Source organism: Poecilia latipinna, unplaced genomic scaffold (assembly GCF_001443285.1).
Source record: "Poecilia latipinna isolate Pla-1442-1.1 unplaced genomic scaffold, P_latipinna-1.0 Scaffold321, whole genome shotgun sequence".
In the NCBI taxonomy this organism is placed as follows: Eukaryota; Metazoa; Chordata; class Actinopteri; order Cyprinodontiformes; family Poeciliidae; genus Poecilia; species Poecilia latipinna.
In genome coordinates this window covers 347,974-373,981 of record NW_015112937.1, presented here as the reverse complement: position 1 = coordinate 373,981, position 26,008 = coordinate 347,974, and the positions used below count along the sequence as shown (strand labels likewise).

General features: G+C 39.7%; 2 protein-coding genes across 7 annotated transcripts in view; one reads left to right on the top strand and one right to left on the bottom strand.

Moving 5' to 3' along the window:
* The window catches only part of sh3d19 (SH3 domain containing 19), a 19,631-nt gene extending 17,899 nt beyond the window's left edge, over nt 1-1,732 (bottom strand). For both annotated transcript variants that reach the window (XM_015035039.1, XM_015035040.1), the window contains exon 1: nt 1,547-1,732. In XM_015035039.1, the coding sequence (XP_014890525.1) occupies nt 1,547-1,718 (172 nt within the window). In that variant the 5' untranslated portion in view covers nt 1,719-1,732. The remainder of the gene's footprint in view (nt 1-1,546) is intronic.
* A 1,198-nt stretch (nt 1,733-2,930) lies between these two features.
* The window catches only part of fhip1aa (FHF complex subunit HOOK interacting protein 1Aa), a 33,105-nt gene continuing 10,027 nt past the window's right edge, over nt 2,931-26,008 (top strand). Inside the window, exons 1-9 of one of the 5 annotated variants that reach the window (XM_015035034.1) lie at nt 2,931-3,109; nt 16,911-16,971; nt 18,822-19,024; nt 22,713-23,384; nt 24,294-24,452; nt 24,874-24,960; nt 25,053-25,220; nt 25,481-25,560; nt 25,693-25,895. In XM_015035034.1, coding sequence (XP_014890520.1) covers nt 18,917-19,024; nt 22,713-23,384; nt 24,294-24,452; nt 24,874-24,960; nt 25,053-25,220; nt 25,481-25,560; nt 25,693-25,895 — 1,477 coding nt within the window. In that variant the 5' untranslated portion in view covers nt 2,931-3,109; nt 16,911-16,971; nt 18,822-18,916. Of the gene's footprint in view, nt 3,110-12,946; nt 13,010-16,910; nt 17,082-18,821; nt 19,025-22,504; nt 22,626-22,712; nt 23,385-24,293; nt 24,453-24,873; nt 24,961-25,052; nt 25,221-25,480; nt 25,561-25,692; nt 25,896-26,008 lie in introns of those variants that run through there. The other 4 variants (XM_015035033.1, XM_015035035.1, XM_015035036.1 and 1 more) reach the window with 4 other exon arrangements.

Sequence of the window (26,008 nt, the reverse complement as noted above, 5' to 3'; positions counted from 1 at the left end):
ATATATATATATATATATATATATATATATATATAAATACCATATAAACTTAAAGGGGCAGTGTTATGTAAAATCAACTTTTTTGAGAAGCTATAATCTTATTCCCTCATCAAAAATATACCTGGAGTGTTGCCTTCATTCCTTTATGCATGTTTCAGAAATCCTTTAATCTCCCATGGCAACCATTCAACTAGGTCTTGGGTGGACCTAGCCCCGCCTACAAGAGCGAAGCTCCTCCTCCGAACTGCAGTTTCCAACCTTCCGCCTCACAAAGTAGCCCTCCCCTATGACTCCCTATACATTATGCTATACATTATGAAACAAACAAAAAAAAAGATTTGAAACTTTTGCACATCCACAGGATGCACATCCATTTGCACACCAAAGGAAAATGAAACAAATAGCTAGAAAACCCCGTTAGACTCTGAAACTCTCAGCAGATACAGCACTCCACGATAAAAAGAACACCATAAACACACACACATTCTTTTTCTCTCTCTCACCCACACACACAGAGTAAAGCTGCTGAGATCAGCAGCGATGAATTCCCTCCCAGCTGCTCTCTCTTCAACACATGCTGCCTTTACTCAGCCCAGCAGCAGCAACAGCTGATGGAAACAAAAGGATCTGGTTGTGGGGATCACTTGACACCAGCTGCTACCCACCAGGAAGGTAGCAACGTTACTGTAAACATGCATCTTTCTATCATCTTGGCCCTTTAAAGCTTTCAGAGTCTAGTGAGCAGAAAATACACCTTCTGCAGCTGATGCTGACCACAGAGTCATCAGATTGCTCCATGTAATTGTTGGTAAAAGTAAGATATGGACAGAAATGGATGTTCCTGCAGACCTGGTGACTCCATGATGATCATCTCTGCTGCAGCTTTGTGAGCATTGGAGTTCCTTTGTTAAAAAAAAAAAAAAACTCTTTTAGCACTTAAAATTTGTATTATTCTTAAGTTGTTGCTCTGACTGCAGATTTGGTTAAATTTAGTTAAGTAGCTATCTTATTGAAACCTCCTGACCGAGAAGCTCACATCTGCCTCCCTCTGCCTCTGTGTCCTGTCATATTTATACCACAGAGAGATGAAAAACCGTAGCTTATTAAACAGCAGACCGATCAACTGAACAGGTTCATCTTTCTGTAAGAAACGTTAGAAATGCTGCCAATTGTGGGACCAGTTATAAAATAATTTATTTGTTTAATTAAAGGTTGTATTTTTCACAAATTGTGAAATTAATGTCTTGCACTCAAAGATAAATGTAAGGCTTTACATGTCTTTACTGAGCATATTTTGTCAGTAAAGATGCTAAATAGAGTAACTACTATAAATGACACATCAATTAGGCCATGCTAACCCACTTCATCAAAACAAGATTCAATATTTTCGGAATTCTTTTTTTCCTTTCTGTTTTCAGGTCACTAAAAATATCAGAAAAGTTTCTTAAGTCTTCATCTGGGGTTTCCTCTCATTGTTCAACAGCACTAAAATCTGTCCCTGAGATTCTAAACAGAAACAGATTCCAGAAACCTTTCAGTCTATTACCTGTTGTCTGACCTCTGTCCTGGAGAGTCCTTCGCTGTTCCTCCTCTTCAACCTCCTCCTCTTCGAAAAGCCGAGTCTCTGGCATCTTCTGGTATTGAAACAAAGCCAAACAGAAAACAGATAAAACTAAAGGAAACTGTTTCAGTGTGTGAACAGCAACCAGGTCCTCCATTCAGCAACACATTCTGTACCCCTGGCTTGTCCTGGCCATGGCAGTGGGGTGTGTGTGTGTAAGTGTGTGTGTGTGGGCAGGGAGCCCAGTTCTCTGATCCTGGATGAATGGGAATGTGCAAAGTCAGAGGATGATTGGCTACAGGTCAGTTTAACCCTTTAACGTCAGGTTTAGGGATGACTTAATCTCTCACATTCAGACAATAAATAAATATTATCAAGAAACGTATTGAAATAGTATATTTTTGTGTGGAAAATTATTTAGTTTCGTGATGTCAAAAATGATCGTTTCACATGTTGATGTAATGTTTCCAATGAGCTCAACCATCTTTAATCTTGTTTATTGCAAGACGTTATGTCTTATAAATTAGAATAACTTGTGTTTTATGAAACAGAATAAAATGTTAAAAGGGCCATTGTAGACATAAAAAACATAGGAGGACATTTCTGCCCAAAAAATTCAGAAATTTTGAGAAATTTTCTAGAAAAAAGAACCGAGGTCATTTCTGAGCTTAAAAATGGAAAGCTTGCTACTACCACTGGAGGGCGCTACTGACTCGCTTTTGACCATTTTACTCGCACTTTCACTAAAATCTAATCCAGTTCAGCACAAACTTTATGGTGGAATTCCAGTCTCGTGAAATATTTGAAGATTATAAGTATTTTTGCTTTCTCTTGTTGAACAACAAACATGAGCAAGATTACAGGGAATTTCCCCAGTTTAACATAATGGCAAATAAGTATTTCATGCCACTGATGTAGTTTTAGTATTACTGAATTGAGTATTAAATATTATGTTTCAGACCTGTTTTTAATATCCCCGCCTTTCTTAAAAAATGATTTTGGAGAGAAAAACCTCCCCCTTTTCATCGCCAACAGACGATTTAGGCGAAATAAAAATAAATAAAGTTTTGGCAAGAAATGATCTACACTATCATTTTAGGAAGGTGACGATATGACTCATTATTAAAGTTCTCACACCAAAAACCCAGACAGCATCAAAACATGAAGTTTTCTGTTTTACGCTCCAATATTTTCTTGAACCATGCTTGAACTTTATCTCAATTAAATCAGTGTCAAATTTCTCCAAGTAACCAGCCGTAGCGTGGATCCAGTAGATTTCTCCTTGTCGTGAGACTGGTTGTGAAACCAGAAGCGCTCCATCTGAGGTTGAACTGGGTCTGCGGTGGGAGGAGCCTCCGCATAAAGGATTTGCTGAGGGGTTTCACCTACGGCGCGCGCTAAGGAGCTTCCCTGTGTGTTGGTTGCTATTAGTGAAGCGGCGGGACGTGGAATAAAATACGGATATTTAATCTCCAGAAGACACGCTGAGAGGGTTTCTGTTTATAGAAAGGTGCCACGGGTCGACGCCGTTCACAGCGTCTGACGAAGGTAAGAAAGGAGCAAACTGTCCTCCTTCTCACCCAGTTTAACTCGTACGCTAACTTCAGACCTGACAGACACACCTGTTCTTGTTTTCTCGGGACAGTTGCGGACTCCGTGACTGACGGGTGCGGGTTGGGTGGAGAGGTGGGAACTCTCCAAACTCGCCAGTTTGGAGAGTGTGTGCGCTGCTGGTGTTGCGTTGGGCTTACTGTTTGGGGAATATCCAGCATAATACTAATATATATATATATATATATATATATATATATATATATATATATATATATATATATATATATATATATATATATATATATATAAAAACCGAGTTGTGTTACATGTTTAGAAAGTTACAGAAGTGAAAACCTCTGGTTCCTGTTTGGCTCCCTGGTTGGAAACATGGAGACTTATCAGGGCCAGGCAGATGGAGTTACATTCACTTTGGCAGCCACGCGCAGCCAATAAACCGAGCAGTGCCTGCGTCACGCAACGACGCGTTTCTAGAGCGCAACCGTGTTGTATATTTGTATAATCCACAAGAAAACATCACATTCAAGATTATGGCAAAGAGCTGAGGAGCAGCTTGTTGTGACTGAGCTGTTAGGAGGAGCTCAGGGAGACACGGTGCTGCAGGTGTTGGGTTACCTGCAAGTGTTATCAATCTTTAATGGCTGGTCGTGGAGCCATTGCTGTGTGTGTGTGTGTGTGTGTGTGTGTGTGTGTGTTTCACAATCACCTGTTTTCAGCAGTGGACGCATTATTACGGTGTTCAGGTTTCTCATTTATCTACAGGGTCTGACTAGGTGTGAGCTTCTTTTCTGTAGCTTTAAATATATAAAAAAATTATAATCTCTAAAATTATTATTTATAATTTAAAGTGCACTTCAAATTGCACTTTAAGCTATAAAGTGCAATTTATTATTTAAAAATGTTTTAATAGAATTAGCTGGATACTTAAAGATGCTGTACGCAACATTTTTAAAATAATATTTTTTACATATAGCTCTGGAAAAAATTAAAGAGACCACTTAAAATGAACAGCTTCTCTGATTTTACTCTTTGTAGGTAAATGTTGGAGTAAAATGAACTTTGTACTTTTATTCTATGAACTACTGACGACATGTTTCCGAAATTCCGAGCAAAAAATTGAATAATTATTTGCAGAAAATGAGAAAAGGCCAAAATAACCAAAAATATACATTGTCTCAGACCTCAAATAATGCAAAGAAAACAAGTTCATATTCATTTGTTATGATCATCATCAGTGGCCAGCAGCTGGAGCATGTATCGTTTTGTCCTACTCAATTATTAAAACATTTAAAAAAGACATGCATTTCATTATTTTGTGCCCAGAAGTGGCACAAGGTTTTATTAAGGGAAAGAAATGACGACAATCCATCGTTGAGACAAAATGTTATCATTTCTTTTTCCTAAATAAAAGACTAACTTGTAGTCTTCAAGACACACAAACTGAGGGAGGTACCAGTCTGAACCAAATCCTTTTAGATTAATAGGTTTTGTTTTGTGTGTGTGTGTGTTTTTGTGTGTGTGTGTGTGTATATATATATATTCCTTCAAAGAGAAGCACTGCTGTGATTTCTACCTAACATTTTCACATGCAGAATCATTTTTGCAGCACTGTGAAAAGCATTAAGTAAATTAGAGTATTAATGAAAAGTTCATTCATTTTAATAACTCAGTGAAAGACATTATGTAGATTAATTCCACATATAGTGAATTATGATCATTTTCTGCTTCCAGCTGAAGAAAACATGATATTTAAGATTAAAACATTACATCAGACCAATAGAACAAACATTTAATACAGGAATGTGAGTTTAATGAAATGCATATTTAATACCCGATTAAAGGTTATTAATTTTTAAGGTTATTTTAATCTGACAAGGGAGCCTGATTGGATTATTGAGTACAACTGTATGTCTGGTCTTATACTGGCATGTTTATCTTTTCCTTTATTGTTTTTTTTTTGTGGTCAAGAGAAAACCTGTGCGGTTTTCATAGTCCAAGGTCAGACTTGATTGCTTAATTAGTGACTGAATTATCGGAGAGAATATGAGCGTTGGAGAGTGAATTTGTTTGCAGTTCTGCTGGTTACAGGAAATCAGCTGTGGTGGGATCAGAGGGGGGGGTTCCCTGTTCGCTGCTTGGTGTCGATAGCGACCGTCTGGACAATCAGCAAGCTGATCAGGAGACGCCGTAGGGAATGATCACTCGTTTTACGCTTCCCTTTGAGTTTTGACGGTCTCTGGTGATCGAGAGCCCACAACGTTTCCTCATGGAAGCGAAGCTGTCAGCCTCACCTCACAGCCTTCTCATGACATGGAGTTACCATGGAGATAATTCACTTATCTAAATAACCAAGTGGAGTTTGGATCATGGTTACACTAACAAGAAGTAAAAATCTCCTTGTTGCTGCACGTTCCAAATGTCAAACGTGGATCAATTTATACCATATAGGAACATGTTAACTTTACTCCACAGTATCTTTTCTGTTTTAACTTATTCCAACACAGTATTCAAATATTCAGTGAAACTTCAGTTAAGAAATCTCCATCCCAGCCTGATGTCTGCCGTTCACAGTTGGTCTGTCTGCCAGTTCAGACAATGCAAACTTGATCAAATTGGAGGAATGAGAGGAATGTGTAGCAGATCAACCATCATGTCATTTTTAGGGATGGAAGTTCACATAAAGAAGCTCTATTTGTCTGGAAAAATGCCTCACACAAATTTAATTAAATGTTCTCCTTCTGGTCACAAGTTAGGAGCTGGAATACATTTGCTTCAGTTCGCCTGTTTTGTGTTGCTGTTTTATGAATGAGACAATAAAAACCTGTAAATGCAGTTTTATTTTAACTTGAAAGCGTTGATATTTTTTTCTTATACAACCAGCAGCTTTAAACTGTTTTCCATTGAGACTTTATGTGTCATGGTGTTAGATGGTGTCTGAACCGGAATGCAGACAGGTTGAGGCAGTGAGAGAATGTGTATTTAATGAAACGACACGAGAGAGAGAGAGAGAGAGAGAGAGAGAGAGAGAGAGAGAGAGAGATATATTCCATTACAAATGTGCACAAAACTTTGTCGATATTCTGTTAATGTTGAAAAAACACAATTTCGCTATTGAGGTGTTTCCATTAAATAAGAAATGCAAAAAAAGTCACACGTGAATAAGTTTGTTCATGAAATGAGTGGCTAAAAATACACGCTGTGTCATCATCCTCTGTCATCTTCTTCACCTTTTCCACCAGTAATAACAGCCGTTGTTGATCACGCGACTTATGTGATGTGAAAAAAGGGTTTCCATCGAAGTTTTGCAAATTTCGACACAGCTGAAAAACCACATCATTCCAGTCCAAAAACGTTTTATTGAAAGCTTTAGTATTTTAAAATTGCCCTGTTTCCACTAAGAAATTTTTTTTCTGTAATTCTAATTTGTGCCCTTTTTACGATCAGTGGAAACGCATCTAGAGAAAGAGAAAACATGGGAGCAAAGAGGATTAAGGACTAACACAGGAGGTGTGAAAACAAGTCTGTGACAAAACTAATCATCAAATAAATGATGAACATAAAACTACAATAATTAAGAGGACTGAACTAAAACAGAAGCAAGGCTAATCCGATCAGAATAAAATGAACTGAAGCAATTTAACAAAACTACAATCCCAGTTTTGTTGGGATCCTGACATTATGTGTGCAACCAACATAAAGTAGTGGAGAATTGCAAAAACGATGGTTTCTCACAACGCTTTACCAATAAAAATCTAAAAAACGAGACATGTTTGTATTTATTCCAGTTTACTGTAGGAAAAATTGGACAAAACATCTACGTGAACCCTGAAAAGATGTGCACCTGGTACACTTCAAAGTATTGACTCTGGAGGGTTGAAATATATGCACTTCATATTATTCGTGAAGTAAATTTAAAATTACTTAGCTTGTTAATCTCTCTAATCAGTTTATGCCTTGATTTGTACATGAAATGTGACAAAAATATGATGAAATTTGTCAGATGACCGGTGCTCTAGTGTGTGTGTGTGCGTTTGTGTGTGTGTATGAAGCACTGAAACAGACTTAGCTTTGTCCCGTGTTTGGGATTAGCTCGAACTTTGTCGCCCACTTTACCAACACTGACCCTGAAAACGCCCAGGTGGGCTTTAGAAGCTGGATTTGGCTGACCTTCAGGAGTTCAGGCTGACTTTCACTGATTCCTTCATGTTAATGGATCAGAATAGCTGGCACGGCTCTGTTCAGCTAATCTCTCTGACCAACGTCAGGTTCAGGATCAACAAGTTAAAGCTCACATGATCGCAGGTCCTTCCAGACTGATTCTGAAGGGTCTTTAAAGCGGTGCTATTTTGTGAAATCCTCTTTTTTTGAGCTTTACATAACATTATAATGTTATTACCTCATCAAAAACATGCTGCCTTGATTCTGTAATGCATGTTTGAGACATCCCTTAATTTCCCATGGCAAACATTTGGTTGCACTAAACACCTGGGTGGACGTAGCTCCACCTTCAGACGAAGCTCCTCCTCAGAGCTGCAGTTTCCAAGCTTCCTACTGCTCCTTTAAAGATTTAAGTTCCAGTTTAGTTCTTTTGTTACCATTTTAAGAACATATATTTTATACATTTATTCTTGTCACATATTTTATTTAAAAACCAAACTTTACAATCCATCAATTGTATATCCTACCTCTGCAATTCCATGGTTTTTCCAGCATCAGCAGCATGCTTAAAGTAATGCCACTGCATCTCACTCAGTTTAACTTTGACTAGACCTCTCCAGAAGTTCTGGTGTGGCCTTTGTGGTGTGTTTCAGATTACTGTCGTGCTCCATAATCCAGCTGCTCACGAGTTTAAGATCAGAAATAGATGTCTGAACTCCTTCAGGATTTTCTGCAACTAATAAACGTAAATGTTCTGAAGCAGTCATCACACTGCCACTTTCATATAAAATCCTGTTCGTTTATTACCACTTACTAGGCTGGAGGAGTCTAGTAAGTGATTTTTGTAGGGTTGATTCAGGTGTGGATAACGGCTCTGTTTGTGGTTCTGGACTTCTCTGTAGCATTTTACAGGTTGATTTAGCTACCTTTTTTTCTTTAGTGAATGAAATCATTTAAAAACTCCAGTTTGTATTTATTCAGGTCCTACCTGAATAAATGTCTAATATGTCTAATATGATCTAGACCTAATATGTCTGATATTTATTTGATAAATCAAAACATTTAGGAATACTTTTATCCTGTACTACAACCTTTAAAAAGCTGTGGTGTTTGCTTGGTTTGGCATCAAAACCCAGAAAAATCAGCTTCTTATTGCTTTCATCTCCCAGATAAAGAGAGTAATGTTTGATATTCTCCACTTCCCACATGCAAACAGGGCTGCTTTATCAGCAGGAGGGGCGATGCAAACGAGACACAAAGGAAGCAGCAGGAGCAGAGATAGGATATACCTGCACACAAAACACACCTTATCGCTGACAGTGGGTCACTGTATCGTACCGTGACAGACTGCAGCCTCACCAAGGCAACATGAAAGTGCAGTGGGAATGATGTCAGCAGCCAGCACTGTGGTGGTTTGACACCAGACGCTCAGAGAATGAAGCTGTTGTTCAAAAACGAGGCATGATGTAAATAAAGTGCTTCTGTATTTGGAATAAATGTACAGAGAAAGAAAGGAGCAAAATTCATCAGGAAAACCCAGAAATTCTGAAGATTAATCTCAGAAGTTTTCTTAAAAAAAAAAAAAAAAAAAAAACCTGGAAATTTCTGAGTTTCAATAATGAAAGACTTTTGACTTTTGAATCTCAGAAATGTCCCTGTTTGGTTTTGAAAATTTCTGAGTTTAATCTAAAAGTTTTTTAGCTGAAATTTACTGATTTTTTTTTTTAACCCTACAATGACCCTAAAAGGTTATCGTACTTCTTTGAGTTTAGTAATCACATTCGTTGAGCTGCTGATGTTTGATTTGGTGTGTATCTAAATATATAAAAGCTGCAGATGCATTATAGAAATCCTCAGTACTTTAAATTATAAAATCTTTGATGGTCAGGAAATAATCCTTTAGTTTATATTAAGCTTAAAAGTTACAGGAGGAAAAAATAAGGTTGTGCAACAACGTTTGGCTCTGAGATGGACTGGCGATCTGTCCAGGGTGACCCTGCCTCTCGCCCAAAATGTCTTGCTGGAGATCGGCACAAGCAGCCCTCCTGACCCCACTAGGGACAAGGGTGTAAGAAAATGGATGGATGGAACAATGTTTGGCTAATGTAACTATTAATAATTATATGATTGAGAATTACAACCACTTAAAAACAAAAAAGAATTCAAACTTTTTTCCCTCCAAATTCAGAATTCTGACTTTAATCTTCTGAGATCAAAAGTCAGAATTCTGTGAAAAGTGAGAATTGTGACAAAAAGTTAAAATTCTGAGGAAAAAAAGTCAGATTGAAGAGAAAAGTGGTTGGAATTCTGGAAAGCGTCTGAATTCTGAGAAAATGGTCAGAATTCTGAAAAAAGTAAAAAGCCCTAATCCTCTTCTGTATAATTATGATTAACAAAATGTCTGACCATTTAATCTTTTTTAGCATTTTTCTTACACACATAAATACCGTAAATATTATTCTTTGAAAGCACAAAGGAAACATTCTCAACCTTTTTATTTTACAAGATTACAAAACTTGATTCACAGCCACCCAGTCTGATTTACAAGGCAAAATATTTCTGAGTGGAATTTGTGCCCATGCTCTCCTGATTAAGAGGAACTATGAGCCAAACACATTCAGCCTCTGTCAGGTTCTAATGCTGTAGTTTCTCACAGACACAGGTGAAGGAGTGAAGCTGACACCAAACTCTGCACACATACCAGATATTTACATACACTGTGTAAAAGAAACACCAAGATATTTTTTGTCACTGTATGAAGTTAACTCAGACCACACTTTTCTTGTTTTAGCTTAGTTTGCTAAATGCCAGATACATTTTGTAGAGATTTTAAAAAAAAATGTTCCTTGAATTCAATAGTTTACATACATTTGGTCATAACTGTATGATTTGGGTCTTATGCAGGCAGTCCCCACAACATGGTATGTATTAGGAAAGTGGTCTTTACAGCGTATCAAATACAAGGCTGCATGCACCCACACACACACACACACACACACACACACACACACACACACACACACAGACACATACACACACGGATGAATGCACACCCACAGGCTTATACACGCCCAGGTTAGGGATGACATCACAGCATTTGTTGGCAAGAAGCAGTTTGCTGTCTCCAATCAGAGCTTCTCAAACTTTCCCTGGTGGATTATATCAGAAGTTTCTTCTCTGCTGTTGTTGCCCTGGGTTACCTTTTACATAATTCATGGCTTGGTTTCTGATAAGGTGGATTTCTCCTTCAAACCAAACACTTCTGTCTTTAGTGATGTGTCTCATTAACTTCCTCTGTTCTGTGTGTTAAAACATGGGTGTTAGCCTGAGTTTATGTTTGGACCTGTTGGTAAAAGTGAGCAATATGGAACCCATTCAGTAATAAAAACAGCAGGTAGCCTGGAGCAGCATTAACTGCTCATATAACAGCATTATCTACCAAGGTGGAGTCAGCCTGCAGTGTTGTTCAAGAGCCAGTGACACATTTGGAAGAGAAAGTCATGTCATGTTTTTTATGCTTTTATTGAAGCCTCAATCAAAATGTTGTCTTGAATGAAAGACCCAAGACTCGTTTACTTGATAAATTTTGCCGTGTTTCCATTTAAGCAAATTTATTTTCGCAATTCCAAATTACGCATTTACATTAGGGTGATGGAGCGATATATTTTGGTCAATGGAAACACAGTTAATATTTGTTTTAGACTTTATTGTCCACCCTGCCAAGAAGAGTCTTAAATACAGATTTAACAAGCATTTTTCCCATGCAATCTTGCAACTTGTCCGATTCAAATTAGGGAAATGAGACCTTATTTAATGTGTTACATGGTTAAGGTTGGAACAGTTTGAATGTCAGATTAACAGGCAATACATAGAGGCAATACAAAGACACAAAGAGTTCTTGGAAATAGAAGAACTTCCTGTTTGGTTCATTTAGAAATTCAACACTAACAGGTTTTAAGATTTCTACAACTTATTTTGTACACAAATTCATTTGTTTTGGTTTGGTATTAATTTTCTAAATAATTCACAGCAGTTCTGTTTTTTCCATGTTGAATTGAGTGTTGTAACAGCAAGAAAATGTTAACTATTTCTGTTACTGAGCAAAATGAATTTGAATTCATTTTGCTCAGTAGTTCTGTGTTTTACAGTCGGTTAAACAGTCTAAGTTTAGAGATACTGGCAGGTTTTTTAAAATTAATATGTGGAAGTCTTTCCTGCACCATTTTCATTATTTGCTACTCCAATATAAACAAGAAGAGCCTGATAAAATATTAATATTGACAATTCAGAAGGTAAATGTAGGGTCAGGGGGTCAGCGCCCTGCAGACTGAAGGTAGCAGAGATCAGAACCATTTCCTTCCTGCTGGGTTCTATAAAGACAGAGGCTTCACTCCCTCTGTTCTCTCAGGTCCGCCTACACCCTGAATATTTCAGCAGCTGCTATCTGTTTAAAGGACATGTTTGTCCTTACGGTTGCTATGGTCACTGGTAAATTTTCCAACTGCCAGCAACAACCTCAGCCAAGGACCTGGAAGATGTATGTGTCCTTCCCATTTCTTTTAGGTCTACGTCCAGATGAGACCCATATTTTTAGATTTCCAGACAGTCCACTTAAGAAAGGTTTTGTTGGCTTTTGTGTCGATCAGATTAACATGTTTCACAGCAGAAAGCATGGCCTACTAACCAACTTGACGGTGACTCTGGTGTCAGTTGCTTAAAAGTGATACCATTGGGGTGTCTTTGATGGATTTTAAAGTTGTAGAGTAATGGGAGCCGACAGTATCGTCACAAGATCATAACAAGACAAAGGAAGCTAATAAAAAGAAACCACAACTAACAGCAATGGCTTTTTGTGGAGCAGTGACTGCAGTTTGTGTAGTGTCTGGATGTGTAGTCAGAACCAAGAGTGATGTGCTTCACTGACACAACAGACTTCCTTCAGAATTTCAATTTTCAGCCATTGAAGCATCCAGATTTACCACGCCTAGTTTCTTTTAGTGCCGAATTACAATGCATGTATCACATCAATGATGTAAAAGTCAGATAAAGTACAATATGACAGTTTAGACTGCAGACGATTTGAAACCTATTAGTTATGTGTCCAAATTAATTTCACATTTGGAAGTGGCACAGATCAGATTTTTTGGAGGGTGACACTACTAGAATAGTACTGCTTAGAAAAAGTCAGATGTTTGTCGCATGTGGTTAAAAAAGCCGGATATTGGTCATGTTTGTGTAAAGAAAGTCAGACATTTGGGTAGAGAAGTCGGATTTGGTTGCATTCAGCTGCTGTTTGAACGCAGCCTAATTTCACACCGAGTTCAGATTGAAGATGGCCCCATAGCCCTCCACTGGGATTTGGTCTGGAAGCTAAAACAATACTCGGAATTCATTCACAGACATTTTCAGTTGCTCCAAAAACAAGCCAGTGCAAAAAAACAAAAAACCCACCAGACGTTGTCCGGACAGCCTGTTTTCACAGGTAAAGAAAAAGATTTCAAACTATGACATAAAACATTTGTTTTGTATTTTGAGGTTGATCTCGTCATCTGTAAGGTTAAAGCCTTCTTGTTTAACATGAAAGCTCATGTATCTTCATGAGAAAAGGGTGTGTCCTGCCCTTCAGCTACTTGTCCCCACCACACCTTTATGAAACCGTTTGGGTCGACAGACAAAGCCAGAAACCCGATCAGGGAAACAGAGATAAAAGCCTTCCAGGTGAGCTTTCTTTCATTTCACAATATTTACTTGGCATCAATTTGGATTTTTTATCTGCCCTTCTAATCCTTTCAAAGCTGATCTCATGTGAGGGAGTGCTGCTCATTATGCAATCCCACCAGGAATAGCGTTCCCACTGCGTGGGGCTGCAGCAGCCTTTGTGTGGGATTTAGTTTAGGGCGAGAGGGCGATATATTTTGGTAAAAACTTGATTGCCTGTTACAACCATCTGTCTGCTTGTAATGAGCTCATTTCGACTTAATGGGAATATTGATTTCCTGTTAGTAGAAACATTACACAGAGAAAAGCAGCAGAAGGTGAGTGATGTCACCATGTGTGAAAGCAGTGCCAGGTTTAATTCTTTCACTGCATCCCTTTACATTTTGGTATGTTCAAGGTTTTGTTGAAAGTAAGAACATCTTATTTTGTTTATAAATTTTAAAATTTGTTTAATATTTAATTTCAGAAGAGTTCTGCACACATTTTTTTTCTGACTGTAGTATTTTAAATTTGGGAAAAGGACTAAACATTGTTTCTCTGGAAATCCCCACTGTTACAATCCAATACACTGTTATCAACGTCTGTACAAATAAATGTAAACCTAGCATCTTTAATGCATATAAAGGTTTTTAAAAAGTTGATCAGATTGTCTAAATGGAATAGACTCTTTGTTCTTATTGTAACAATAAGACATTGTGTAAAGAAATTTTGTGCACTTCTTGAGATGAAAAACAATTTATTTAAATCAAGATCATAAAACATAAAATAAAATATCTAATCCAAAGGTAGTTTCTATCTGTTCTACACTCATGTCACATCATTGTTCATCTTGTCCTTTGGTAAAAGTGAACTTAAACCAGTTAAGAGAGTCCTTTTTCTCATAGCTACTCTTTAAAATGGCTAAAACTGGAGAAAATGCAATTGGATAGAAGCAGATATATGTTGAAATTTATAAGTGAGGTAATCGCTACAAGTAAAAAGGCAACTTTCCTAAATGTGTTCACACTGTCACAGTCGGAACTTTGATCTACAAGGCTGGACGAGTTTATCAAGTTTGTCTCGCCTTGGTGTTTAGGAAGCAGGCTAAATTAGGTTAGTGTTAGGGAACTAAAACGTGTCTTGTTCTACGGTCACAAACAGTACTCTGCTGATACTGACCTATGCTCCTGGGAGATTTGGGTTCAACATGAAATTAGGGTGGAAAAGCACCGCATCTGGGTCTAGATTTTAAAACAGTAGACGGTGACAGTAGGGGTGGGCGATTGGGACTTTAATCCCTAGTTTTATCGTATTTTGTGGTAATGTTGCAATTACAATAAAAGTGACTAACTATTTACTTCTGTTTTAGGTAACTGTATGACTGTGACACAGTAATTATAACCCCACAAACACAAATAAAGGTCTTGAAAAACATTCCCATATGTAATGTGCTTCTTCAGGACACAATTCACATAAAGAAGTATGATCAGTATCGCACTAAGCTGCACACAGTAACTGCATTTTCCATTTTATTGGCATTTACTGACGCTTTCATTGAACAAACAGTGTAGAAAAAAGTCAAACTATTTATCGTCACAATAAGGACAGTTTTGGGAGTGCTTAACCTTCATTAATAAAAATCCATCTTGACAGTGATAAATCAGAATTCTTATAAGAAATCATGATTAATGATAAGCGATACAACAAATGCCTACCTCCTATGAAACATCATTCTCATTTAAATACAAGTCCAGGCACTGGTGATATAATGAGTTGTTTCTTTTTCCTTAGATAACAGAAACTAGTTCATGGAAAATGGTCAGAATGTGTGTGGAGTTGTGAAAGCTTTGCTCGGTCTCGGCTGAGGTGCAGCTAGCTTTCAGGCCGGCTGGCTGCTGAAAGGAGAAACTCTGGAACAAATGGAGCACATCTGAGTTGTTCCAAGGCTTTTGTTGCCTAAAAAGCAGCTGGGTGGGGGTTAAACTGGGCTAGAAAAAAACTGAATTAAATTTTAAATGCCAAAAGATTTCACAACATAAATCAGGTCCCGTCCCTGCTGTTTACAGCAGTTTCTTGGTACTTTTGGGCTGTGGTGAAGTTCTACTGTACGATATTTCTGATTTCCCAGAAGGCTGAAGTTTAGATGACAAAGTGCAAACAAGAACAGCTGATGTGTGTTTAACTTTCTCTGAGATTGTTCCTGGGGATATTTTAAGCCAAACAGTTCTGTGCATTTAAACAAAACTCTCAAATGGAGCATTTGGTGACTGAGAGGTGATGCTGCTTAGGTGGAGAAAACCTGTGAGTTTAGTCTCTAGCAAGACATAAAAGCAGCTGTTGAAAGGGTTGAGTTGTAACCACTAGCGTACACACATGCAGCACCTCCTCCCTCCATCTGTCTCACTCTCACTCTCTGTTTGCACAACCCCACACCCTCAGCCAGCACAGGAAACTTTCCAAGAAAATCAAGAATTTTTTGTTTTGGTTTTTTTTGTTGTTTTTTTTTTTCACTTGGAAGGAGCAACATCATGAAGGAAACTGCTTTAAGTAGCTTGCTATGGCTGTCATCCATGATGAAAGGAAACCCTGAGCATTGTTGATTTGGTATTGTAAAGGATGGGTGTAATATTCTGAAGGAGTTGGGCTCCAAGTTATCTGATATGGATGTCAACATAAAACAGACTGGTCACATAATTTTCTTTGAGTTTTACATTATGTTATAATTTTATTCCCTCATCTAAAACATACCTGGCGTGTTGCCTTGATTCTTTCATACTTGTTTGAGAATTAATTTAGTCTCCCGTGGCAACCGTTCAGTTGTGCTAAACGCGTATGTGAACATTACACGAGGACGAAACTTGTCTTTGGATCTTGAGCTTCCAAACTACCAAGCTTACACCTTACAGAGCACCCGTCTCCTAAACTCCCCCTCTCAGCTCCTTCAAACTAGCCGGCAGCAATTAGCAAACCCCATTGCACCCTGTTTCGTCACAAAACAGGGTGCATCTGCAATGAGCTCATTAGATGAGGTGCTTCCCAGTATCTGTGTTCCCATTATAATTGTGCGCAAAACTTTGTCAATATTCAGCCAATGTAAAAAAACCCACAATTTCTCAATTGCCATTTTTCCATTAAGTAAGAAACGCAACTAAAATCAGATGTAAATAAGTTTGTTTGTGCGATAAATCACTAAAAAACATGCCATGCCAACTACTTTATGTTGGCTTCTTTGTGGTTTGCGCCAGTAGACACATCTGGTTATTGATCATGTGACCCGTGTGATGTGAAAAAGTGTTTCCATTACAGTTTTGTGATATGAACAAATTTCAATAAAAAAGATGTCATCCTAGTGTCAAAAGTTTTTGACAAATCAGAGTTTTTTCAAAATTGCTGTTTCCATTACGCAAATTTCTTTTCAAAATGTCAAATTGCTCAATTATATGGTCAATTGAAATGTAGCTGCTGAAACACTGGCGAAAACATGTTGAAGAGGGTTAACAGAGGAATAATGTTGTGATGACTTCCCGAGTTTCAGAAAGAGAGCTTCTTAAAGAGACAGAGGCCCAATTTCAAGGTGTTAAAATTAAGAAGTCAAATTTCTTTTAAGTCACATTTGGTTTTATAATTTATGTAACAACTGAAGGTAACATAATTACTTGATTGTGCTATAAAATGATTCTATGTGGCTGGAAAACACATAATACTGCCCCTTTGGTAGGACTATAAACATGTGAATGTGCTGCAGTGTTTTGTCCTCCTCTGTAGACTTCCTCTCAACCTGTTTTTCACTTTTTGACCCCTCCCTCCCCATAACCACCTCCTCTCCATCTCCATCCAGGCAACTCTTACTCATGTCAGATCCCTTCCCATCATGCCTCGCCTCTCCTTCACACATCTCCATATTTCTTTGCTGTGTCAACAGAACAACAATGAGGTCCTTGCCTGCCTAGCGGAGCGTCCCTGCTAAAGATGGCCGCAGAAAGGTAGGAGGCACACAGTGATTCGCGCCCTCTCGTCAGAGCTCCTACATTCCTTGTCAAGGATCCAACCGGCGGAGCCTCACGCGCTAACTGAAAGCAGATGGCAAAACTTTGTACCTTATTACAGTAACTTCTGTGGATGACGGGATTTGTCTCTAGTTCTGGGGGAAGTCAGTGTGTCGGAAAAGGGATAAGTTGTGATTTCTTCCTAATTTAAGGTTGGAACCCAGAGGCTGTAATTTGTGCAGCTGCAGCGTGTCCTGCGGTCGATCCGCTGCACATGTGCGTGCCGCTCCATGGACAGCGAGTGTTTACCGCCCGGCTCCCATTGGGGGATTTTCTTTCAGCCTATAGTTGTGGTCAGGAGATTGCCTCCACTCATAGTGGGAAAGTTTTGTCGATTTATGTCGACTGTTCTTTTTTTAGGGTGGAATAATTACTAAAATGTTTGTAATTACATACACAGGCTCAAATATATAAATATATATCTATATATATATATATACACTCTGCCAATATTTGGTCAAATGTCCCTTTGTAAGAGGCACCACAACCACAGAGTCTTTGTCAGGATCAACAATGTTTTGGTTAATTCTGGCTGGAAATGGTAAACTGGTTGGTGTCATGGTTCCTATTTAGTGCTGTTTGTAAAGTTACAGTCAAAAACTAACAGCAATAATTTGGATTATTCTGCCTTTCAGAACAAGAAGTGTTACAGTTTCAAACTAAATATTTAACTCATATGCAAATTCACTTGTCGGTAAATGGAAGTGGACAATGGTGAATGGAAGCGTAGACGGTTGCAAAATCTTACTGGACTCTTCAATGTTTTGCCTTTGAAAGACCAGAATGGCAACAATCAAAGTTTGTCTTCCCTCTTCTGGTGGTTAATCAGAACAAACATCTGAAACAAACTTTATATGCACAGAAAATAATGTTAACTTTTCTTACACTGATTTATTTTATTTTTATTTCATTGTCCTCACTTAGGATTAGGGTTTTAAATTGAACATAATTAAATCCAGGTTTTTATTAACCTCAGATTAAATGCATTGTTAGATTAAATCACTTAACTTTAACACATTAACCCCATCGATCGTATTTCCCAAACAAAATCTTTTCATTGAGAAATTTGTTTTTTTCAAAATTGATGTAAATTTATTTTTGTAATTTCAATCTTTTGGTTATTCGAGGTGAGGGGCTAAGCACATGCGTTGTTTGACGACATGCTAAAATCACAGTGCTGTACAGTGGACTGGCATGACAACTACAGCTGACTCGGTGTTTCAGCTGTGACGTCTAAACGTGGAACTTTTTCCCAATCAACATCTGAAAATACCAACAATTTCCAGGCAACGGTCTTGTATAAACTTAACTTAAATCAACTCATTTCTGGGGAAAATTGGGGGCTCGTCCACATTTCTGAGCATGCTACTTGCATCCAGAGGATTTTAAAGCCAGAGCCTGTTTACTGTCTGGCATCAAATTTTCTCTGTAATGAAAGGATGTCAGAGGGCCTGCAGGAATCCTCTCTGGACCTCGGGGGCATTACTAAAACTGTTTGACAGCTCAGTGTGAAGTCTAGGGAGCAGTGAAGTCTAGGGAGCAGCGAAGCAGGGACGTTGAATTTCTGTCTCTCCTTTGTTGCGTCATGTCACTGTGCCTGTTGTTGTTCTCCTTCCTGCATGCCTATCATAGCTGCTACCCAGCCAGGCAGAGGTTAAGACGGGGGCCAGCCTGCCCGACTCAACATCTTCATATCATTCCAGCATTTCTGCTGTTTTATGAAGCAAGATTTTGTGGTTCTGTGAGTGATGATGGGTATTTGTGTTTTCTTTTTCCACATTCCCCAGGTTTTTCCGATGTCACTTCCCTTCCCGTGGCTCTGAAGGCTCTCAGTAGGCATCTTCTCTGTGTGACATGACTAACCCCACGTGATCTGGTGACCATGATGGCCTCTGTGGTTGCCAATGGAAACAAAGATGGACAGTCTCTGGTGTTGAAAGGGGTGGACCCAGAGACGTGCATGATTGTGTTCAAGAACCACTGGGCTCAGGTAAGGCACCAGAAGTTTTAGGAGGCTTACAGCTGCATCTCAATAAACTATACGGTTTTAAAGAAGTACATTTTAAAGAAGTAATTCAACTAAAAAAAATCTAATTAATATGTTTTGTAGATTTATTACACATAGAGTGAGATATTTACATGTCAGTAAGAACACAAAATTCTCTTTTTCAGAAAAGTAGAGTACAGCAATGGAATAACCCCTTTTATTGCTCCAACTGTGTTATTTGTCTCCTGTACTTTTTCCTTCAACTAAACTTTCCATTGATTTGCTTTGCTTTCGCAGTGTGAACATTGATTGATTTTGGCAGTAATGCTTTTTTTGGCTTCCTTTCTTTACTATTAAAATGAGCAGAAATAATTATATCATTCTGTTTGTCATGAATATATACACAGTACAGTAATATAAAAGTTTTTTTAATTAACTTTTTGATCTGGTTTGTTGAAATGAACCAGCACAATATTGAAATAAATGTGGGAATGAAAAAGAAAATCTATGAACTACTCATCTTAATTTAAGCTTTACTAAAGGCCTGAAAGCTTCTAATGAACCAACCTCCAAACATATTCATTTAATCATCAAAACTGTGATATATTTCCTACAATAACAGTTTGTAGAATTGTCGTAGAAATCTATGAAACAGAATAAACACTGAGATAGCTGAATGCAGTTTCTTGTGTCCTGTCCAGTTTTCCTCGAAGCGTGGCGTTAAAAACCGCAGCCGGGTGAGTCGTTTTGAAAGTCTTAGCTGCTGCCTCCGAGCCTGAGAGTAAAAGTGACCTCAGTAAGCCTCAGTGGTGAGGGCTGCTGGAATCTTGGCAGCATGCAGCAGTTTGTCTCTGGCTCTTGGCTCTCTAAAGCGCCATGTTTACCCCTGTAGGACCAGCAGGGCTGAACTGGGCCTCCTCCCTCCGTCCTGACTGAGAGTGATGGGTCGGGGTACACAGAGGTCCGATAGGAACTAAGTGTGGTCCCTAACATCACCGACCATAGCTGTGTTTTCATTTTAGTCTAAGTCTGCATTTTCTTTGTTGCTGCCAGAAGCTTCCTTTTCCAGGGCTTGGCTGAGTCAGTTAAATGTAGCCTGATGTTGTGGCTTTTATTCCAGATGGATTTCCAGTCTCTGTTTTCTGAAAGCTTTAAAGCTGCAGTATGGAACTTTTACAAATTTGTGCCATTGTTATACATCAGCTTGTTGATTAATGTTTCATTGATTATGGTTAAAAAGCAATAAGTGGGTTTTTAGTCTTGATTGGACTGTGGTTGCTTTCTGTGAGGCAGTTAGTTTTAAAATTAAATTCTTTCTGTTGGAGTAAAACTTCAAAGTTTGTATTCTTCTTAGTGCGTGGTCCATCCCTGGCCAGGTCAGCAGATGCACATGAAACTCCGGACAATACCAACCTTACTTAACCTCAGATGGTTTGTATGTCAGTGGAAGCATAACAGCAGCTTGAAATGCAGTCTGGATTCATCTTTCTCCTTCATGTTAAACCTTATCAAACTGGTCAGTCCTTCCCACTGTGGGAAGGGAACCAGACATCAGGGACATACAACCGTAATGTAAAACATTCTGTAAAATTTAAGCCCATATAAACACATAAAATCACAAAAGTCAAAGAAAACATTTCCATACCAATTTTTCATCAAATTTTTTTAGGGTTAAATTTAAAGAATGTTTGACACTAGCTACGTTTCCATTCCAAATGTACACAAAACTTTGCCAATATTCCACTAGGGTTGTAATTTCCATTAATTAAGAAATGCAATTAAAATCGCATGTGAATAAGTTTGTTCATTCGATAAGCTATTCAAAAACATGATGCGCCCTGCAGCTACTTCCTGTAGTCTCCTTCGTGGTTTGCGCCACTGGCAAAATCTGGTTCTCAGTCATGTAACTCGTGGTGTGAAAAAGTGTTTCCATTGCAGTTTTGCAAAATAAACCAATTTCAATATGGCCAAAAAAAGAAAAAATCCCACCTAATCCTAGTTGCAAAAACTTTTTATCAACAAACGAGAATTTATTTTNAAATTGGCATGTTTCCATAAAGCAAAATTAGTTTCAAATTTCAAAACTAGTCTCTTTGTTAGATGAAACCTTTTTCTTGAAGCATCTACCTCTGAACTACAAAGCTTCACACACAGTTAAGAGGCAGAACTCAGGAATTTGACACCAGCACCATGTGATTCGTACTGTTGTGCCAACACCCATAACTCACCCATTCGCAGGACTTGTTCAGGGACTCAGTGAAAACTCAGAGCTGTTTAATGAGCCCAGAGCCGCTGTCTGTTGATACCTCTGTCACAGAGGAGAGATGAGGAGAAAGAGAGGGATGAAGAGGAGTAAAAAGGGATGAAATGATGTTGTAAAGAGGGATGAAGAGGAGTCAAAATGATTCATAAAGTAGGGATGAAGTAGATGAGTTGGATAAAGAGAGGTTTTCTGGATAAAAACACATGTCCTAAGTTTACATTGGAACTGTATTTGTACTTTTCCACTAACATTTTGAGTGAAAATGTATTAAAGCTTGTTTCCAACATTCCGTATTGGTGTCTGCTCTGATGGAGCCAAAGACCACAAACCGAATTCCTCCAGAGCTGTCAGACTTCATGCCATTCTTCCGCTAGAGATGAAGAAAATAAAATTTAAAAAAAGATATTACAACATTACAAGTTCAACACATTCTCCGCCTTTTGTTTAAAAAAAGCTGCTTTTCAGCAAATAAACAGAAACTAACTCATGCTGCCTGGCTGATTTACAGACCAGGACAAAAGAGCCAGGACAAAGATGAGCCCTGAAATCCAAATCACAGGGACCCATCAGGTCCATCAGACCCATCAGGTCCATCAGACCCATCAGGTCTATCAGGCTGCGGCTGGGAGGATAAACTCTTTCTAAGCTTCCATTAGCTATGCCCAGTTCTCTCAAACACAACCAGTTATTGTCATGGCAACAGTGTCAAGCTGGGGACACTGGGCCCATTATTGTGACTCTGGTTTCTACCCAGTGGACACACATGGGAGGGTCTGCCAGCAACAAAAGCTGCTTTCTTCTGAGCTGCAGAGTTAACTTTATTTGTACAGCATGAGTCAGTTTCCACTCGGTTTCCATCCGTTTTCCACTTGTTTTCACCTGATTTCACCTGTTTCAACTGGTTTTCACCAGTTTCCAAATGTTCTCCGCCCATTTTTACTGGTTTCCACCTGTATCTTCCCATTTTTGATCCACTTCCACTCGGTTTCCACCAGTTCTCACTGGTTTCTATCCATATTCCACTCATTTTGACCCAGTTTCCCCCTGGTTTCCCCCTGGTTTCCACCTAGCAAACACGTTTCAAACAGAAGGTAGAAATGCTGCAAGCATCTTATTGCTTCAGGTGAATATTGTAGAACAGACAGACTCAGATAAAGTGATCCATCTGTGTCCAAATCAGAGCAGATCAGCCATCATTTCTTCCTTCCCTTTATTCCTAGATTTTCTACCACTTTTATAATGTTTTTATGGAGAGAAAGGAAAACGCATCTCTTCCAGAGATGAAGCTCACCTACAGATCAGCATCCTGGGTTAAATCAAAGTCTCTTCATTTAACAGCTGGTGTGTGTAAACTGAGATGCCGCTAAAACAACCAGGAATGTTCTTCAGAGTCCCACCAACAGAATGTTTCTGGGTTCCTTCCTGCAGGTTGTGAAGATCCTAGAGAAGCATGACCCGCTGCGCAGCAGCTCCACGCTGGGGGTCATCGGCCTGGGTGGCGGGGCAGCAGGGGGCCCCCGCTTCGGCCCCATCCCGGGAGACGAGGCGAGCGCTGTGCAGAACTACGTGGAGCACATGCTGTTCCTGCTGATGGAGGAGGAGAGCGGCCTAGGGGGCGCTATGGGGCCCATCCTGGAGTTTGTGGTAATGGAGAATGTGATGGAGCGCCTGTTCGTGTGGAGCCTCCGCAGGGAGTTCACTGACGACATGAAGTTGGAGCAGCTGAAGATGTACGAGATGCTGGTGGGCCAAGCGCACCAGCCGCTGCTACATCACAAGCCCATCCTGCGGCCCCTCATGATGCTGTTATCGTCCTGCTCGGGCGCGGCGGCACCGGCTGTGGAAGCGGAGCTGGTGCTGCTGCTCCACCAGCTCTGCTGCGTTCTGGCGAAGGACCCGTCCATTCTGGAGCTGTTCTTCCACACCAGCGAGGACCAGGGGGCCACCAACTTCCTCATTTTCTCCCTCCTCATCCCCTTCATCCACAGGGAGGGCCCCGTGGGTCAGCAGGCCAGAGATGCCCTGCTGCTCATCATGTCGCTGTCTGCCGAGGATGAGAGGGTGGCCAAGCACGTTGCGCAGAACACCTTCTTCTGCCCGGTGAGGCTCCCACACCGCACACACACATTAAGTGTTTCTGCTCTAGTTTCTGGTGAAAATGTATTAGTACACCTGAAAAAAGAAAAAAAAAAAAAACACAACTTACCTGAAATTTTCAGCAAGAAACAAAAGCTGGTTAAATCAATAATTCCTTAGTATTGATGAAAAAGTAGTAGTTATAAGTGAAATAATGGGAAAAAAAATTCACTGGCACATTATTTCACCTGTTACTTTTTCATCAATATTAAAGGATCAGTATTCTGTAAAATTGACCTTTTTAGCTTTACATCATGTTATAATGTTATTCCTTAATGAAAAACAGACCTGGAATGTTGCCTTGATTTTCTGAGAAATCTTTTGATCTCCATGGTAACCATTCAGCTGTGTTTAACGCCTGGGGGAACCTTACGCCACCTTTAAGGACGAAGCTCCTCCTCAGAGCTGCAGTTTCTGAGCTTGTGGAAATGAGCTTCTGTTGAGCTCATTATACAATCTATTTCTCAGCAAATCCCTGGTAAAAAAAAACATTGTTAAAAGGTCAATAGAGGAGCCATGTTGTGATGATTCCCTGAAGGCGGAGTTTCAGAAAGAGCAGAAACTTTTAAAGACGGAGACCCAATTTCACAGCGCTAAATTGCAAATTCAAATTTCTTTTAAATCAAATTTGATATATACAGTATTTTTATAACAACTGAAGGTTGTTATAAAAGTTACATCATAGTTACATCATTATGCTATAAAATGGCACTATGTGCCTGGAAAACTCAAACTATTGACCCTTTAAGGAATTATTGACTTAAAGGGGCAGTAATATGTATTATGTAGATGATACAAACTGCATAACTGGAATCAAGAATGGAATGCATCTGAGATTGAAGGTCCCAGTTCTCACAGTGTGCTGTCTCTCAGGTGCTGGCCACTGGACTGAGTGGGCTGTACTCATCCCTTCCCACCAAGCTGGAGGTTTCCAGTGAGGAGTGGCACTGCCTTCACAAGGAGGAGTGGCTCCGGATGCCCTCTCTGGTCCAGTTTCTCAACTCACTGGAATTCTGCAACGCTGTGATCCAGGTGAGCCTGTGGGGTGGAGTCTGTGTGGGGGCAAAGGTCACAGCCACCAAAAGGACTCTCACAGATGGTCCTGTCAAACCTCCAGCTGCCGTTAAATCTAAAAAATTTAGGTCACTTGTTTTAATATTTTAGGAGGTCCTAAAACATTCTGAAAGGAGCTTAAAATAGCAGAACCGACTTGGTAAAATCTCATTATCTGATAATGATTTTGTGCAAAAAAAAAAATGTAATGAATATGTTTTGTGTCACCCATAGACCTTTCATATTCTGTTCAAGGAAGTACAATAGGCCACCCTTAAAGAACACAGCCTGGTTTCTGGAGCAAACCACAGGGAATCAAAAGATATTTCCTGTTCTTGTGCAAACATGTGGTCCTACAGTATTTCAGTAACGGCCCCGTTTCTCTTGATACTGTTTCCAGGTTGCCCATCACACCATCAGAGACCAGCTGCTGGCTTACATCTATAATGGTTTCCTTGTACCTGTCCTCGCACCAGCACTGCACAAGGTTTGTTGTTTTTTCCCATTACCATCACATGCGACTGGTTCTTGATGACAAAGCAGAGGTATCTGGATTATGCCAATTTCTGCTGTATGCAGCTCACTCTAGAGGAGGTGATGACCACCACGGCGTACCTTGACCTCTTCCTGAGGAGCATGACCGAGCCGGCCCTACTGCAAACCTTCCTTTCCTTCCTCCTCCTCCACCAGCATGAGGGCGTCTACATTCTAGATACACTGGTCAGCCGCATCAACACACCCTTCCAGGTACAGCGCCAGATCCACACATTCTTCCCAATTTCAATTTCAATGTGTTAAACTACAAAGTCAGATTTCCTTTAAGCCATGTTTGCTATATGCAGCATTTTTATGACAACAACTGTCATAAAATATAGTTACTTGATTGTGCTATAAAATGGCACTCTGTACCTGGAAACCACATAATACTGCCCCTTTAAATAGATCAGGTCAGGTGGATATTTTTCCTCATCCTTTTTTGTGTCTGTGTGTTTCCATGACGATTCCAGTTGGGAACGGTGTCCCTGGCGCTGTTTCGGACTCTGATCGGCCTCTACTGCGAGGATGTGATGCTGCAGCTCGTCCTCAAGTGAGTGGCTCATGTGCTCATTTATGACCAGATGAGCCTTTCCCACCAGGATTATCTCTCTGCCGTCCCCTCTGCCAAAGCCCCCCCGACCGCCCGGGTTTTCCTGACTCGCCTTCCTGCCTGCCTCTGCAGGTACTTGATCCCCTGCAACCACATGATGCTGAGTCAGAGACGAGTGGTGAGGGAGAGGGACTTCTACTCAGGATCTGCGGCCAAGATCCTGGCGCTGACGCCGTCCTGCTGCTCCCCTGACCGCAGCCCCCCGCCCCTCCGCCAGCTGGAGTCCATCCTCTTCTCCAAGGGAGGGGAAACTCCAAACAATTCCAGCAACACAGGTAGCTAAGGAGTAGGGCTGTAGGATAATATCGATATCGCGATATATATCGATATTCATCCGCAAGTATCGTAACATCCAACTGTCACCTTGCTCACTCACTGCTTGCTTCGC